The sequence below is a fragment of the Tauraco erythrolophus genome, chromosome 2, assembly GCF_009769465.1.
Source record: "Tauraco erythrolophus isolate bTauEry1 chromosome 2, bTauEry1.pri, whole genome shotgun sequence".
Classification (NCBI taxonomy): Eukaryota; Metazoa; Chordata; class Aves; order Musophagiformes; family Musophagidae; genus Tauraco; species Tauraco erythrolophus.
The window spans coordinates 131,462,651-131,477,445 of record NC_141466.1 but is presented as its reverse complement, the minus strand read 5'-3'; the positions used below and the strand labels follow the sequence as shown (position 1 = coordinate 131,477,445).

The window sequence follows — 14,795 nt, the reverse complement described above, 5'->3', positions numbered from 1 at the left end:
GTAGCTTTTGAAAGCGTTCTGGTAAATAACAGCGTTAAAAGTCTTTGCAGGTCCGTTCCTGAGGGCCCACGGGAAGAGAAGTGTTTCCGTACGGCTGTGCCGTGCGTTCTGCTCTGGAGACACCGGCGTTAGTGCCGAAGGGAAGCTGGCTCAAGACAAAGGACTTGTCCTCACGGATTTTGAACCGTATGATCCATGCACAGGTGTCAATATATTTGCTATTTTCCGCGTTCAGTTGTCATTCCTTTCGAAAAGGGCTCTTGTGGTAAGGAACCGTGAGTCTGGCAGCACAGCGTTCGTGTTCGGGCAGAACACGGTGTGTGTTCCGGCGCGTGCCTGTGTATTTCTTGTCTTTTCATTTTTCTGAATTATCGTGAGACTTTTTGGGATATGGTTGTGAGCGGGGAAAAGGAGAAAGATGGTTTTTTATTGTGTAAATTCGCCACGACATTCAAGAGAAGGACTGGGGTGAGCTCGTGCTCGCCATTTCCCTCTCTTTTTCCAGATCGCCGACGGGAATGAACGAGGTGACACGAGCGAGCCCCCCCGCAGCGCGGTTACCCGACGGGGCCGAACCCACCGAGCGGAACCCCGCGGGCCGGGCGGCCCCGCACCGCGCCCCGAAAGGGCGGGAAGAGCCGTCACCGCGGCAACCGCGCGGGGCACCCTGGGAGCTGCGGGCGGGCGGCCGCCAGAACTCGCGCCCCCGTGAGGCGCCGCGCGCGCCGCGGCCGCCCGCCAAAGCCGCTCTCCACAGGCGGCGGCGCCGCCCGCCCGCCAGCTCGCTGAGGGAGCGGTGCCGCGGCCGCGTCCCGCCGCCGCCGGTGCGCACGGGGAAGGGGCGGCTGCTGTCGGGTGGCGGCGGAGCCGCTGCTCCCGCCGAGGCAGGGACGGACGCGCCTCCGCCCCGCGCGCCGTGAGAGGGCAGCGCCGCGCCCTGAGGCGCGATGGGCGCCGCTGGCCGCGAGTCCGTGAGGGACGGTGTTCCCGCTGGGGTCTGCTGCTCCTCGGCGCCGGCAGAGCGAATGTGGGGAGAGGTGAAAGGGTTAACCGCGTAGCGGGTAATTCTTCCCTTATTCTTCCCTTCCACCTGGCGCTGTGCTCTAGGAACGAGCCTTTGGCTTCGCCCCTCTGGTTTTCCGTTCCCTCTGGTCTTCCCTGCGGCTGTTGCCGCCTCTCTGGCGGGTTTGGTCTCCCGTCGAGAGACGCTGCGAAGTGGCGGGCGTCTTATCGCCAACAACATGCAGCCGCCGCGCTCGGCTGGGAGTGACAGCACTGGTCCTGCCTGAGAAAAAGCAAGGAAATGTGTTCCTTGGGAATGTCATCGCAAAGCATGACGGCAAAGAAAGCAAAACCACGACCTTCCCGCCGCCCCCTCCTTTCATGGCAAATTGGAGTGGTGCCCGACTGAAAAATGAGAAAATAAAATCGTTTTAATTACATAGTTGCTGTAGCCTCCAACAGGAGGAAGTTTTGGGTTGCTGGGGGATAAGGACAGAAGGGGTAATATTCCCGTATTTATGCTAGATGTTGTACACGTATCCTCTCTGTCAATAATATCTCACACGAAGACTCGGGGCGTTGGATCCTGCTGAAAAGTCTTGGAAGACTCTAAGACGGCTCAGACCTGCCACAGCTTGGATCAGCGCTGCCCCCCCCCCCCCCCCCCCCCCCGAGCAGCCCCTTTGCATTTAAACACACACGCGTTCCGCAATTGCAAACCACGGTTTCTGCGCTTTCTCTCTTCCAGTGCTGACCCAAAGACAGATATCTCGTGAAGAGGAGCACCCGGGAAGCTTTTTGCAGGAAGCCGGGAAGGTGCAACCCGGGAGATGCAGCGGGAGGGAGCCTTTGGCAGGTGGCGGTGACGCACAGGAGTTACTTTGCCTTCGGGAAGAAGCAGCCCTGGCTGCTGCTTCTGTAGGTGTGTTTTGGCCGTCTCCCTTCTCCCCAAGAAGTTGCCGGGGTCGCGCAGCGGCGGGGAAGCGGCGGCCGCAGATGATGGTGGCGGCGCGGCGGCGGCGGCAGACGTGATCCGCGGATGCCTTTTCCCTTTAGGATCGCCGCTGGAAGGTGCCACCTGAAGCTCCGGCAGCTGGGCAGGGACCGCTAACGTTTTAAAGGGGAAAAGCCTGACGGGGGAAGGAGTTGCGGGAAGGAGGGGCAGCGCTCGTTGGTGTCTGCTTGTGGGGAGAGGGGATTGGTTATCATGGCGGATCGGACGGCTCCCAGCTGCCGGCTCCGGCTGGAGTGGGTGTACGGGTACCGGGGCCACCAGTGCCGCAACAACCTGTACTACACGGCGGGCAAGGAGGTGGTTTACTTCGTGGCTGGAGTCGGCGTGGTCTACAACACCAGAGAGCACAGCCAGAAATTCTTCCTCGGGCACAACGATGATATTATCAGGTAAGGGGGCTGACTTCGCTGCTGCTGGGGTGGGGTTTAAAGGGAAGGGAGGAGAATGTAGGGCTGGCAGAGTACCCCCCTCCTTGCTTCTCGCAGCTCAGCTTGCACCTGCCGTTTTAAAGCAGCTCGGATTTGTTACCAGCAGTCTGGGTGAAAGCTGGGTTTCTAGATCCTGTTGACTGTGATTTTTGTAGCAAAGCGTCGAAACGTTGCAATAATAAGAGAGGAGGTAAGTTTTTCTGTTGCACTGCACCAGAAGCAAAGCACTTTGCTTCAATACAGAAAGGCACTGAGAAGATCTTAGTGCAACAGTGCTGCAAAATTGTGGATCCAGCACCTTGATCCTTCCAGACTAGGACCCTAGCTCACCGATTCTGATACCTTATAGAAGGCAGGTATAGCTCACTCTTTACACTCAGCAAATCCTAGCACGAGAGGCCATAAATCTAGCACATAGGTCAAACCAATCTTTTTTCTTATATATATATATATCATCCTGAAAATTTCACTCATAATCAAGTTTAGCTGTTTGTACTCCAGCCAAAAAAAAAAAAAAAATCCCAAACGTGCTGGTGCAAGATGGCTACAGAAGCACAGGTCTTGCTCCTGATCTGAGCAGTTCTTTGTCTCTTTCTTTGAAATTCTGCCTAAGAAGTGGGTTTAATTGGTGGTGTTGTCCTACAGAAATACTAATTTTATTCCACCTCACAAAATAACACAGTAAAAATGTGGTTACAGAGTTCCAGGTAGCCTTTTAAAAAAATCTGTCCAAAATACAGAAATTTACGTCACTGGAAAAGAAAATGAATGTTGTCTCTACTACTTTAGGACAGAAATCTGAACCTAGAATATCTTTATAAAGGGTGTTGCACGTTAATGGCACTCCTCTGAGCACAGCTAACTGCTGCCCTCCCTATTCACCTAATTCAGCATGAATGAAGCATTTTCTGGATGATGTGAAAGCAGAATAGTCCCAGGTGACTCATGGTGCTGTGGAAACATATGCTGAAGCCAGAGTTTTGACACTCAGTAGCAAAATCATGTAATTTTATGATTATAATCACTCTGGAGCCTTGTTTACAGGAAACCATCCACTTTTCCCGGTGAGAGCTTTTGGCTGCCGTGTATCCTGGTAGCACTCTTCTCCTCCCCTTTATAATGCATTAAAGCAGTAGCATTTCATGAAACACAGTGGACGTGTATCAAAGATTATTCTGGTTTCAAAGGTATTATCAGTTCCAAAAGGCTGTTTAAACAGACTCTTGGCTGCTCGGATCCTTCAGAAAAGAATAAGTATTTTAGATGCATCTGCAGTATCATGAAATTAAGTTTTCCTTGTTGTGTGGGCATAAATTTTGGTACTTTATGGAATATGAAGCGTAATCCATGGAGAGAGTTGTATATTTCTGAGCTTATGTTTGAATTCTCATTAAATATTAGAAGTAATATAATTTGTCAAGACACAACTACGTATCTACATATATCCACTGTTTTTCGGTTGGACAGTGCTGTTTTGGGTCTTTTTTTCTTTCTTCTTTTTTTTAATATCTATTATACTTGACAACACTTCCCTCCCAAAACCAATTGTACTGTACAGCTTCTGTACTCTTCATTTTAAGACATCTATGAAGAGACTGTTTTTCAGTGCCACGTTTAGAACAAACAGTGGGAACAGAAAGAAAGAGGATGAGTGTCTGGTATTTGTACTGCAACACTACCTGTTCCTGTTCTGCTCTTTAAAAAGAACTGGCAGCCACCTGTTCAAATTATCAGGTGTTTTGAGGGACTTGCTGTACATCCAACTAATGCTTTGGAAAGATGAATTTTGTTTCTGATCTGCAACAAGATCAGAATTCTGCAGGACAACTGTCGTTTCAACAAAAGATGAAACCTTTGGGTCCAGAAGGCATGAGCAGGACCCAAATAACAGTTAATTTCAGCTTTTAGCAGCCAAGAAAAGTTGCTGTCAGGTGAGGTTTAAGGAAGTAGAGAATGTCCAAAATGCTGCTAGAATATTCTATAGTTTGCACCTGTTAATGGTTGCCCCCTTTGCCGTTGATGTGCTTTGCAGTCACTATTGCATCCTTGTAAGTACTTTTAAGAAAATGGTTCCTTGTGTGGTTATCACTGATATGCCTAAAAAATGCAGGAGTTTCAACTCTCACGTTTTAGGCTTCACAGCTATCATCCGATTGGGCTGAATAGGATGAATGTATTTATCCATTTTTTTGGTTTTTTCTTTGGCATTTGTTTGCCTGAGACCAGCTTCTAAACAGCAGTGCATACTTTTTGCAGTCCAACAGGTTGTGATTTCTAACGAGATGTGAAACACAATTTAAAAAAATAAAACTTGCAGATTTTGGAAAATAGTGTGAAATCATTAAGACTGGAAGACCTTGAAGTGGGAAGATCATCTGCTTCCGAGGGTTGCTTTAGCTCCTTCTACTATTTTGTAGGAAAAAATTGAGGAACCCATGATTCAGAGGGTTGAGAACCTGTGTGTTACCTTGATGTGCTTATTAAAATCATGAAGGCGGGTGTTTGTCCTTGGTGAAAAGGTCAGATGTCTAAAAGTGTAAGTTTCACGTGTTTTCACATGTTTAATAGTCGTGCCTCTTGCTTTGTATCAAGATAACGCAGTTGGACGTAATTTAGTTTGGGCTACAGCAGACCAGACTCTATTGGATTAATGGAGAAATGCCATTTTTTCCCAGACTCGTATTTGAAAAATAAGTTCTGTTTGTATAAGGAACTTAACATCCTGCACTCAGCTGATAAGGTAGCTGTTCAGAGTATGAACAAGTGAGCTCTGAAGTGTTTTGTTTTCTGTGCAAAGCCACTACAAGGTGCTGTACTCTCAACCTCTTCCTCCTTTTACCTTTGTGATGCCATGGGGTCCTGAACTACCTGATTTAACTTTGAAGTGAGCCCTGCTTTGGAGGGGGGTGGATGTTGGACTGGGTGACCTCCAGAGCTCTCCTAAAGAACTCTGTGATTCCTTTGTTACTTCCAGTCGTATGATGCAGTTCTTCTTGCATGTTACGTAGTTGAGGAATAGTTAACACTATTGATTAACAAGTACTGTCACTGTAAAAGAGGATCGACACATGGTTGAAATGAATAGCATTGGTTCTGGTCTCTGAAGACTGCTGATGGATTTTGTTTGGAGGCTAAAAAGACATGTCATTTGTGAAGTTTACTTTATAATCAAGAGCATTACATATACCCTAGTCGTCTTCCTGCTTTTTTGAAAAAAATGAAAGCTTTGATTGTTGAGTACAGCCCAGCAGCTCAGGGGTGATGAAGGCCAGAATACTGCTCCTTCCTCGGAGCTGTCAGCCCTATGGCTCACCCTGAGGTCTGAGTTACGGACCACAGAGTGGCCATGAGGAGCTTTGCACAGCAGCCCTACATCTGGTTGTTCCCGAAACGCAATCTCGCTGAAGCATCACAGCCAACGTGCAACAGCCCTGGCAAAGCATAGAGCCACTGCAGCGTTGTGGTGTCAGAAGGGTCGTGCAGACGTGTTGTTAACAGATGGAACCTGTTTTCATGGAATTCAGTCATTTTGCTTGGCAGGGTTAGGTTCTGGAAGCTGTGATGTTAACATCTGGAGGCTGTTTTCCTTCTTGTTGGGTCATTTAAAAGTGGGCTTTTGCAGCAGCTCCTTGTGATGGCTGTGAGTTAAGGTGTTAACGAGACTCTTGCAGTTCGTGCGGTGCCAGTGCCTTCAACGAAACTCGTACAAGTGCAGGATTTATGTTTAGTGTAACCACTTGCAAGGCTGGATCATTAGTTTTGACAGTAATTGAGCACTTCCAAAGGAACAGAAGGTTTTCTTACTTTTCTCTTGTGCGTTACTTGTGTCACAGCAAGCAATTAGATCACTCTTTTTTTCTCTTGATGAAATGTTCAATGGAGGTCATTCGTTCTTTTAATTTTTCTGCAATTTATGCGTGTGAAAGCCAAAAAAGCTTGCCACAGAAAACAGCAATAAAAAAAAACCAAACAAAAACCCAGTTGAGATACTTCTCACTATAGTTTAAAATACAGTCAATTTTGTTTATTTTTACAGAATTCATTTGTAAACAGAGATTGCTACCCTTGGGAAGTTTTTCCAATGGTGTAGTAATAAAGTTGTTATGTCTCCCTGTTCTTGTATTTCCAAGAATTTCTGCAGTATTGAACAATTTTTCCCAAATGTGTCAAAACTTCCTGAGAGAACACCTTTTACAGCACATGGAAGACTTCACTTGCACTTTTTATATTCCGCAGTTTCCTGTGTTATCTGTTATGTTGTAGTGTTACTTGTTTCCAGAAGCACATTTTGCATTCCAGTTGCCTTCCAGCACGAGCGGTGTGAGGCAGGGTGCCACAGGAGACCGCTCCCGTGCTCAGGTGTCTGCGGCGTTGGCTGCCCAGGCATGGCACCTGGAAAGGCAGCCCGTTCCCGTGGGTGCCGGTCGTGTTGTTTATGTAAGGCTGCTTACAATGTAATAGCAACGCGGGATTTATCAGAATATTGCTGTCAGTATGCTGGGGGGGGGGGGGGGGGGGGGGGGGGAGGGGGGGCTGTTCCACGGTGCTGACAGATTGAGATTAAAAACGCGGCTGTGCCAGTGGCGAGGAGATTTACTGGGCTGCGAGAGCGACTGGAGGCAGGGTGTGTTCTTTGGAGTGGTCCTTGCAGGAGACAGGCTGCGTGTTGGAACACGACGGCGCGGTTTCTTCTGCAGTTGGGAAAAAAGAGATATGATGCTTGAAGCAATATGTCATATGTTGTTGGCTGTAGTAAATGTAACTCTGGAATAAGTAAATTGGTGGCAGAGGTGTGCAAATCAAACCGCCAGAGTTAAAATATCCAAGTTGTACTTTAGTATTTTAATTTCAAATTATGTATTGTAATAGTATTTCTGTTCATAGGGTGATGCTTATTTGAAAGGATCTAAGATACTTTATGTTTAGTTGCCACCATTTGAGTGGTAAATGACAGTGTTTTTGCTAGAGAATGATGTTCAAGTTACTGTGGTTACTCATCATAAGTGTGTGGAAGCCCATGCTGCCTGTATCTTGTGCTAAGCCTTGTAGTCACAGGAGGCACATGTGCAGGACTGCTGAAATGTAGTGGCCTAAGAGGTAGTAAAGTAGTGATGAAGTCATCTCAGATTTCCAACAACAGAAATGCCAGACTGTTTCTTATGTGACAGCTATGCAAGTTCCTATGCAAAGCTGTTAAAACTTGAAAGACGTGGCTTTGGAACTGCAGGGAGAAGCAGAATTGGAGATACATCTATACTGACATGCTTTGGGAACCGTTTTGAGATAGTAAGTTGTTAGAGGAGTTTCACATTGAAGAAATTAATCCCCCATAAAAACTCATCTAATCAGCTTATGGCTTCTTTTGCTTTCAATCTCAAAAAAAACCCAGGGAAAAATGCCATTTACTTCATGAAGTTCGAGTGGCCACTCTTCTTGCTCTACTTGATTGCTGTGCTGCATTTAGACTGTAAGTCTTTACTGGGGCATGAGCTGCGATAAATATTTGTCACTTAAATATCCATATTAATGCATCAGACGTGTTGGAATATATAGTTACAGTATCTTACTGAACGTGATTTTTAAAATCCATACATCAGTTAAAAATGTAGAGAAACTCCATCGGAGTTTGTAGCAGCATGTCTGTGAGAAGGACTGTCAGTTAACTGGTATTTAAACAGGGCAGTCTGTGTGCTCCCAGTGACGTGTCAGATGTGGTAGTGGAAGAATAAGTAGGATTTATCGCTTATTTGGACCAGGGAAAAGATGTTTGTTATTAAAAATCACAAGTGGAGTTTTGAGTATTTAAAACATCAGATGGATTTAACTCATTTTCAAAATGGAAAAGAAATAAACACGTCCAACAAAACAGGAACCACTTGTATTCCTCTGTGGAAAGTGTTTGGATCATTGTTATGTTCTTATCTTCTCACAGCTGAAAAAAAGACGGTATCAGCTAGTGTATTACATTTTTTATTGGATTTGTGTGAAGCAACTCATTATCACACAGAATTGAGTATCCAGCTTGTTAAAAATCGGGGGTTTGGTATGCTTTAGTCTTGTATTGGAATTTTGCAGTTAGCGATTTCTCTGTCACATTATTTTACCTTTCCCCCCCCCCGGTGCTTACAGCATCTTAAATTAAAGAAATTAAACTCAGCTCTTCAATTTTTTCTAGCGTTTGCTCTGCATTGACTCTGCAACTCTGTTACTTATTTTATTTCGATTTGATTTAAGATGACAAGGAATCATCAAATAGTGGTGCATAATCTCTGTTTAACAGGATGAAAACTCATAGAAAATGTTTTGATGTGAGTAACCTTAATTTTAAATTATCTTTTTAGTTAGAAAGTTGAAGAGGAAACTTATAGGAAAGTTTTGTATTACCATTTTGTATTATAAAACTTGCTGCAAAAGTACACAAATTCTAATTTTTACAGTAGTTTATAAACTGTATCTTGTAGGACAGAAGAGATAAACTTCCATGAACGATTACTTAAGAAAGTAATGATGTAGTACAGATGAGAATCTAACCCAGAATTACTAATATCAGACAAATCTTGCAGACACACTCTAGTTTCGGCCTTTAGTGGCTATTTTGCGTCTTAATCCAGGAAACAACATTTTAAAGAATTGCACCTGAGCTACGTGGTTGCAGCAAAAAGCATTTTACAAAAGGTTCTTCAAGCAGGTAGGTAGCCCACCAAAATCACAAACAGGAATGTTGCTTTCTCTTCTTAGATGCACGTCAGTTCAACGTGACACCATAGGTCTGGCAGATAACTATCGTTAATTGGGTAAACAAGTAATAATTCATTAAACATTTTAAAAATATGCACAACAGAGAACTTTATTATCTAGTAATAGGTACGCGTATTCCTTAAGTGGCATGTTTTCACAACAGATTTCCCCAAAACTTGTTCAGACAGTGCTGTTTCAGGGAACAGAAAGATGCATCTGCTTGAATAGAGCCACCTGGAAGAACCAGGAGTGGATTGTGCCCTGAAGTTTAACATAGGCATGACGTTTACCGTGGTGGAAAACGTGCGTCTCCAAAAGCTTGCTCAGAGCCTTTGGATATTTTTAGAAGATTAAGATTATCAGACATGGGCTCAGGAAGCAAAATTTTTCGCTCTTTGAGACTTGATAAGATTTTTGAGTGTTTCATGTTGGTAAATAACGGTGTTAAAGAAATGTCACTATGCTTTTTTTCTTTTATGCGTGACACTTTCTGTTACATTTCCCATGCTGCTTCATTTAATGTATTGTTTTCCATACCACATGTCATGCTATTCAGAATTTAATTAAAATTGGAGGGGACTCCCGACTTCTTTTGGATATGGGACTTTTGCATATAGATTTCAGTATTGTATTACATCACCGATCTCAAACGAAATTAAATATTTCAAATTAATGTCAAATGAAAATTTGGCATTTCATATAGTGACAGAAAATAGTCTGAAAGAAGATAGTTAAGATTATTACATGGGTAGGCCAGTAATGAAGTGGCTATCAAGAAGTTTATATCCATTTCCTATGCATTGATGTGTAAAACTTTACCTCTGGATATTGTTAAATTGGGCTAATAGCCAATAAATAGGTGCTGATAGCCTACTGCATGCATAAAAACTTTTGATGATTAAGGTGAAGAACAACAAAGTGATTCTGGAACAAGGCTTATGTGTTAGCCATAATTAGCTCCTGTATTTTGTTACCTTCTGAACAGCACACCGATCCCATGACTTTTTCTGAATTGAGGAATGTTATACAACTGTTGCTTTGTTCCAAGCAAAACTCATTTAATTTACCCAATAACAAAATTTTTGCTGGTCCATTGTTAACAGTTCAGAAGAGTTCTGAGAAGCTGCTGTGTAAGGTGCTAAATGCTTTATTTCGGACTGGAAACTTAACAACAAGTTGCTTGTAGGTCGTACTACAGATCTGAGTAAATAGGTTGGATATTTACCATTTTGCTCTTCTAAACGTTACCTTAACTTTTTGTCTTGGCACGAGGTTGGTGCAGTCAAGACAGAGACAGTGAAAGCTGATGTTTGTGAGAAAGGCAGTAGCTGCAGAGTGTGTCAAAGAGTGGACTTCTGGCAATAGGGGTCTGGAAAAGCTCGTTTAGCTGCTTTTCATATATTCAGTATATTCAAAAATATATTGTTTTGTAGCTTGAGACTAGTCAGGAGGACTAGTGCATGAGATGCATACGTTTATTACTGGTGGTGGTAAATCATTTCTTTGAATCCAGCTAAAAGTGTGAAAGCGTTTACATTTCTACTATAATACGTAGTTTGAGAAGTAGATTAAAAAGGGAGTACAGTTTAATCCACACTATATAACTATGGCCATCGAATGTAGATAACTAGATTAATCCATGCAATTATCCTCCATAGCTTCCAGTATAAACTTATACAGTGGATCAGTGAAGGCACTTTATTCCTTGCTAAGGTAGATTTCAGTAGATCTTACATACACCTTTCTAAACTGAAGATAGTAATCCTAAATTTGTTTGGCTAATTGTGTTGTTTTTTTTTTTTTTAATTACTGTCCATGCTAATATTTCTGGTTGAGTGAAATTGTTAATTCAGAAATAGAACTAAGATGAGAAAATGTCTGGGGACCTCCATCATAGATGCCTGTAAAGTGAAGGACAAAATTACAAGACAATAATAAAGCATATGTGTGCACACACACACGCACAAAGAGTAAATATTGTTTTAAAAACACCTGAGGTGTTAGAGTTTGATATAATGAACTCCAGACACTGATATTTTAATGGAATTTGCATTTAATTAATTCCCTCAAATTCTATCTAAAGATAGAAGGGGATCAAAACATGATGGTTTTTATCTTTTACTGTGAGCAACGTGTAGTGGGCTGTCTGGAACTTTACTCAGCCAACTGAAAGGGAGATTTTAATTATTGGAAGGAGTATAGAGGCACTGAATTATCACAGTTGCATTCTATTTAATTGAGCAGTAAATTTACCTCCCTTATATCACCTACATCCCTTATATCGCTTTATATCACAAATTTATATCACTACTATACAGTTTTGGACTATTCTGATGTTCCTATAGCTTATAGATCACAAGCTACTCAGCTGCTCTTGTTCAGGGCTACTGCCATTAATTACATTTGAGCTGAAGATGAGCTGCTAACAAAATCACTTCTGATGATTTCTCTTATGACTAATGTCCTAGTCTGTATTACTGCCTTTTAAAAATTATTCTTTTATCCTTTTAAATTATCCTTCTACCCTTTTTAAAATTACCTTTCATAAATTCATGTTCTCCCTGGCAGAACACTAATAGTTTTATCGAAAAAACAATTTTATATATTATTACTATCTGAAGAAAATAGATCTAAAGTAATTTCTTCCTTTGAGATAGAACTTAGCTGAGAACTTAAGAGTTTTGAGTGGTTTACATTTTTCGTTTGTTTTGTTTTCATATTTACTTTTCTCTGGGCTTCTATCAAACTTTCAGAATTGTAAGTTCTATTGGTTTTCTCCTTGTAAGGAGATTAATTTCTTGGAGAGAGAAATAAAATACAATATGAAAGAATATCACATTATTTTAATTTTGTTTGCAGAGGGAGTGGAGCGCGCACTACTAGCTATGCTGACAGAGGTCTCGTACTGATTTTGGCTACTCACCTCCAAGGCATGACTACTGTATTACAAAGCTAGGAAGGAGGCAATAAAGACTTGTTATAAGCAGCCAGGGTATCATTATAGTAGGATCTATGGAAAATAATTCCTCTTTTCATGTAGCAAAAAAAATACAGAAGTTGATAAATTAAAGCTCTTAGCAGAACATGACCTGTTGGTTCATTGTCTGCTCTCTAGATGTGGAGAATTCTAGAACATTAAATCTTCAAAAACACACAGGGCAAAGACATACAGTTTTCAACTCTTACACCAAACTGGTTATGTCAGTGTATATTTTAACAACTTTTATTGAGGTATAGATTAATAAATTTCCAAAAGAAATTATAAATAATAATATCATGCATTGTACTGGAAATCTATGTCTTGCATTAAGAGTAAATGGCAGGTATAGGATAGGTTTTTGGAGAGCTTGTCCATTGTATTTTTCAGCTTAGGTTTATACTGAAGAATTAGGGATGATACGTCTCTTTGTTATAGGTATCTAGCATGGATACAGGTTCATTTTCAAAATTCTTTAATGGACAGAGTATATTTTGCTCAAGCAACCTATAAGAGAACAGAAGAGTGAGTAGATGGCTGAACTGTGTGTAAGGACACATGAAATCTTCTTTAAAAGCTTGTATTTTTTAAAGCTCTGGAACTAATTAGTTTCTTAAATCAGTAAAGCAGAGGCCTGTTTCTTTATGGCGCTGCACGCAATTAAGTCCATCGCTATTTCACACCCCTGGCTGGCTGCCATCGGATGGTTAAATCTGGAACTCTGCTAAACCAAACCTGTTGGGTGATTAGCTCATTTTATTGAAACCACACTCTCCTCCTCTTAAATTGGATTTATGCTCAAATATTCTGTTTGGTTTTAGCCTCCAAGTACCATATGAGCTATTAACAACCTCCACTTTCCCTGTGTAAGGGGAGAGCACAATGCTTTGCCTACTGAGGCAGAAGTAAATGAACAAGACAGTGTGAAGAGGATAGATTTTGTTTTTCAGATGAACCTGGCAGCTGTGGTACGGAGCCTGCTTTCTCTGTTCTGTCATGTAGAAGGCAAAAAACCTTAGAACATCCGTGATACCACAAGCTAGAGAAAAAACAGAGTATTAGAAAATGACGAGCAGTAAAGCAGATTATAACTGCCTGAAGCGACATGCTGCCAGGCAGGTACATAACTGCATGGAATTTTGCAGTCCTGAACCAAAAATACAGCAAAAAGGTCTCTGATGAGACATGCTCGCTGAGATTTCATGGAAGGCAGAACTCCAGCTTCAGAACCTCTGCTTTGAATAGTTTGCTAAGAAATTCAGAGAAAAAGAGGAAGAGTAACAGTCAAGAGAATGAGTCATAGTGCTTACATAAAAACACAAAAAAATCATAATTCCGTGTTTGTTTATATAATCCCGGTGTTAGTCTCAGACAAAAAGTTTAAAAGGCGTTCTTTGGATAACTGTAATCTCTCTCGAATACAGCATTTCATGGATTTTGGTAGAGTAATAACTTCACATCACCTGCTCTTTCGTATTTGTGTCTGTGACTGGCTGCACATCCAGTGAAACACAGGGAAAATTAATAACTAAATAAGTGTATATTGTGTGAAAAGATACACGTGTTTTGAGTGATCGGGGTCTGTATTATGGTGGTGCTTAGTGCAGCCAGTTCTACTGAAGAAAAAATAAGCTGAAGCGGTTTAGGAATATCTTTTCAAAATGTATGATCAGTCATTCACCGGAACGTGAAGATTAGTGAGTACTTCCAGTGACACTCCGGTTCCTCAGCAATTTAACACTGAAAAATTTTATCTACTGCTGCATATGCAAGACATTAATGTAATTGCATGGCAGTACTTCTTACTTGAAACTCACTATCTTTATATTTTATAACAATTCAATTTTAAGGAAGTATAAAGCAGTCTCGTCAACATTGCTTAACTCAAGATGAGTTAACATCAAGTCAGACTGCGCACGTAGCCTGTGGGCTTTGAACAGTGTGGCAAGTATTTACATCGTTTCTTCCAGTTATAGCTTAGGTGATCCTTGAGAAAGCCAAGTCAGGGGCCAAAGTTAATTCCGTTGTCCAAGGAGAACTGGTGTAGGATGGCAATTCAAACCTCTTCTAAGCTGGTTGCCTAAAATAACCTCAAGTAGAGGTACTGAAAGATTTCCCTGCATACACTTTTTCCAACTATCCACTTTGTAGCCAGCACAGGAGAGAAGTTATCTGATTCAAAGAACATGCTAAATTCCCAAACCCCGTCCTCGTTCCTTGCTATCTCTCTTATCTTTCTGTAGATTCACCACAGACACAATTTGCTTTTCAGCTGTCGTGGCGGCTCCGTGAGCACTACCTTATGTGCTAACATATGAATTGCTGTTAACACAGATGGATCATTTAAAAAGTTTGGAAGTAAATTAATCTTCAACGTCTAAAATTTCTAGAAAATACTTGGATTTCCAGGATGTATTTGTACGCTGTGATTAATCATAGCGCATAACTAAGATGTACATCTTTAAGTGTAAAATACTAACATGAGAAATCAAAACATCTTTACACTTTTCTGAAATCTTTACAATTTACTAATGTAACTCTGCTGAAACTTTTTATACAAATTTCTGTGACTCAGTGGACGTTGAACCTAGCTCTGAATTGCATGATTTTGATATTATGGCTGCATCATCCCTGG

At 42.0% G+C, this 14,795-nt stretch overlaps 1 protein-coding gene across 2 annotated transcripts in view; it reads left to right on the top strand.

The window, feature by feature from the left end:
- Nucleotides 1-2,209: 2,209 nt before the first annotated feature.
- The window catches only part of EML6 (EMAP like 6), a 113,886-nt gene continuing 101,300 nt past the window's right edge, over nt 2,210-14,795 (top strand). For both annotated transcript variants that reach the window (XM_086631152.1, XM_086631151.1), the window contains exon 1: nt 2,210-2,406. In XM_086631152.1, the coding sequence (XP_086487278.1) occupies nt 2,210-2,406 (197 nt within the window). The remainder of the gene's footprint in view (nt 2,407-14,795) is intronic.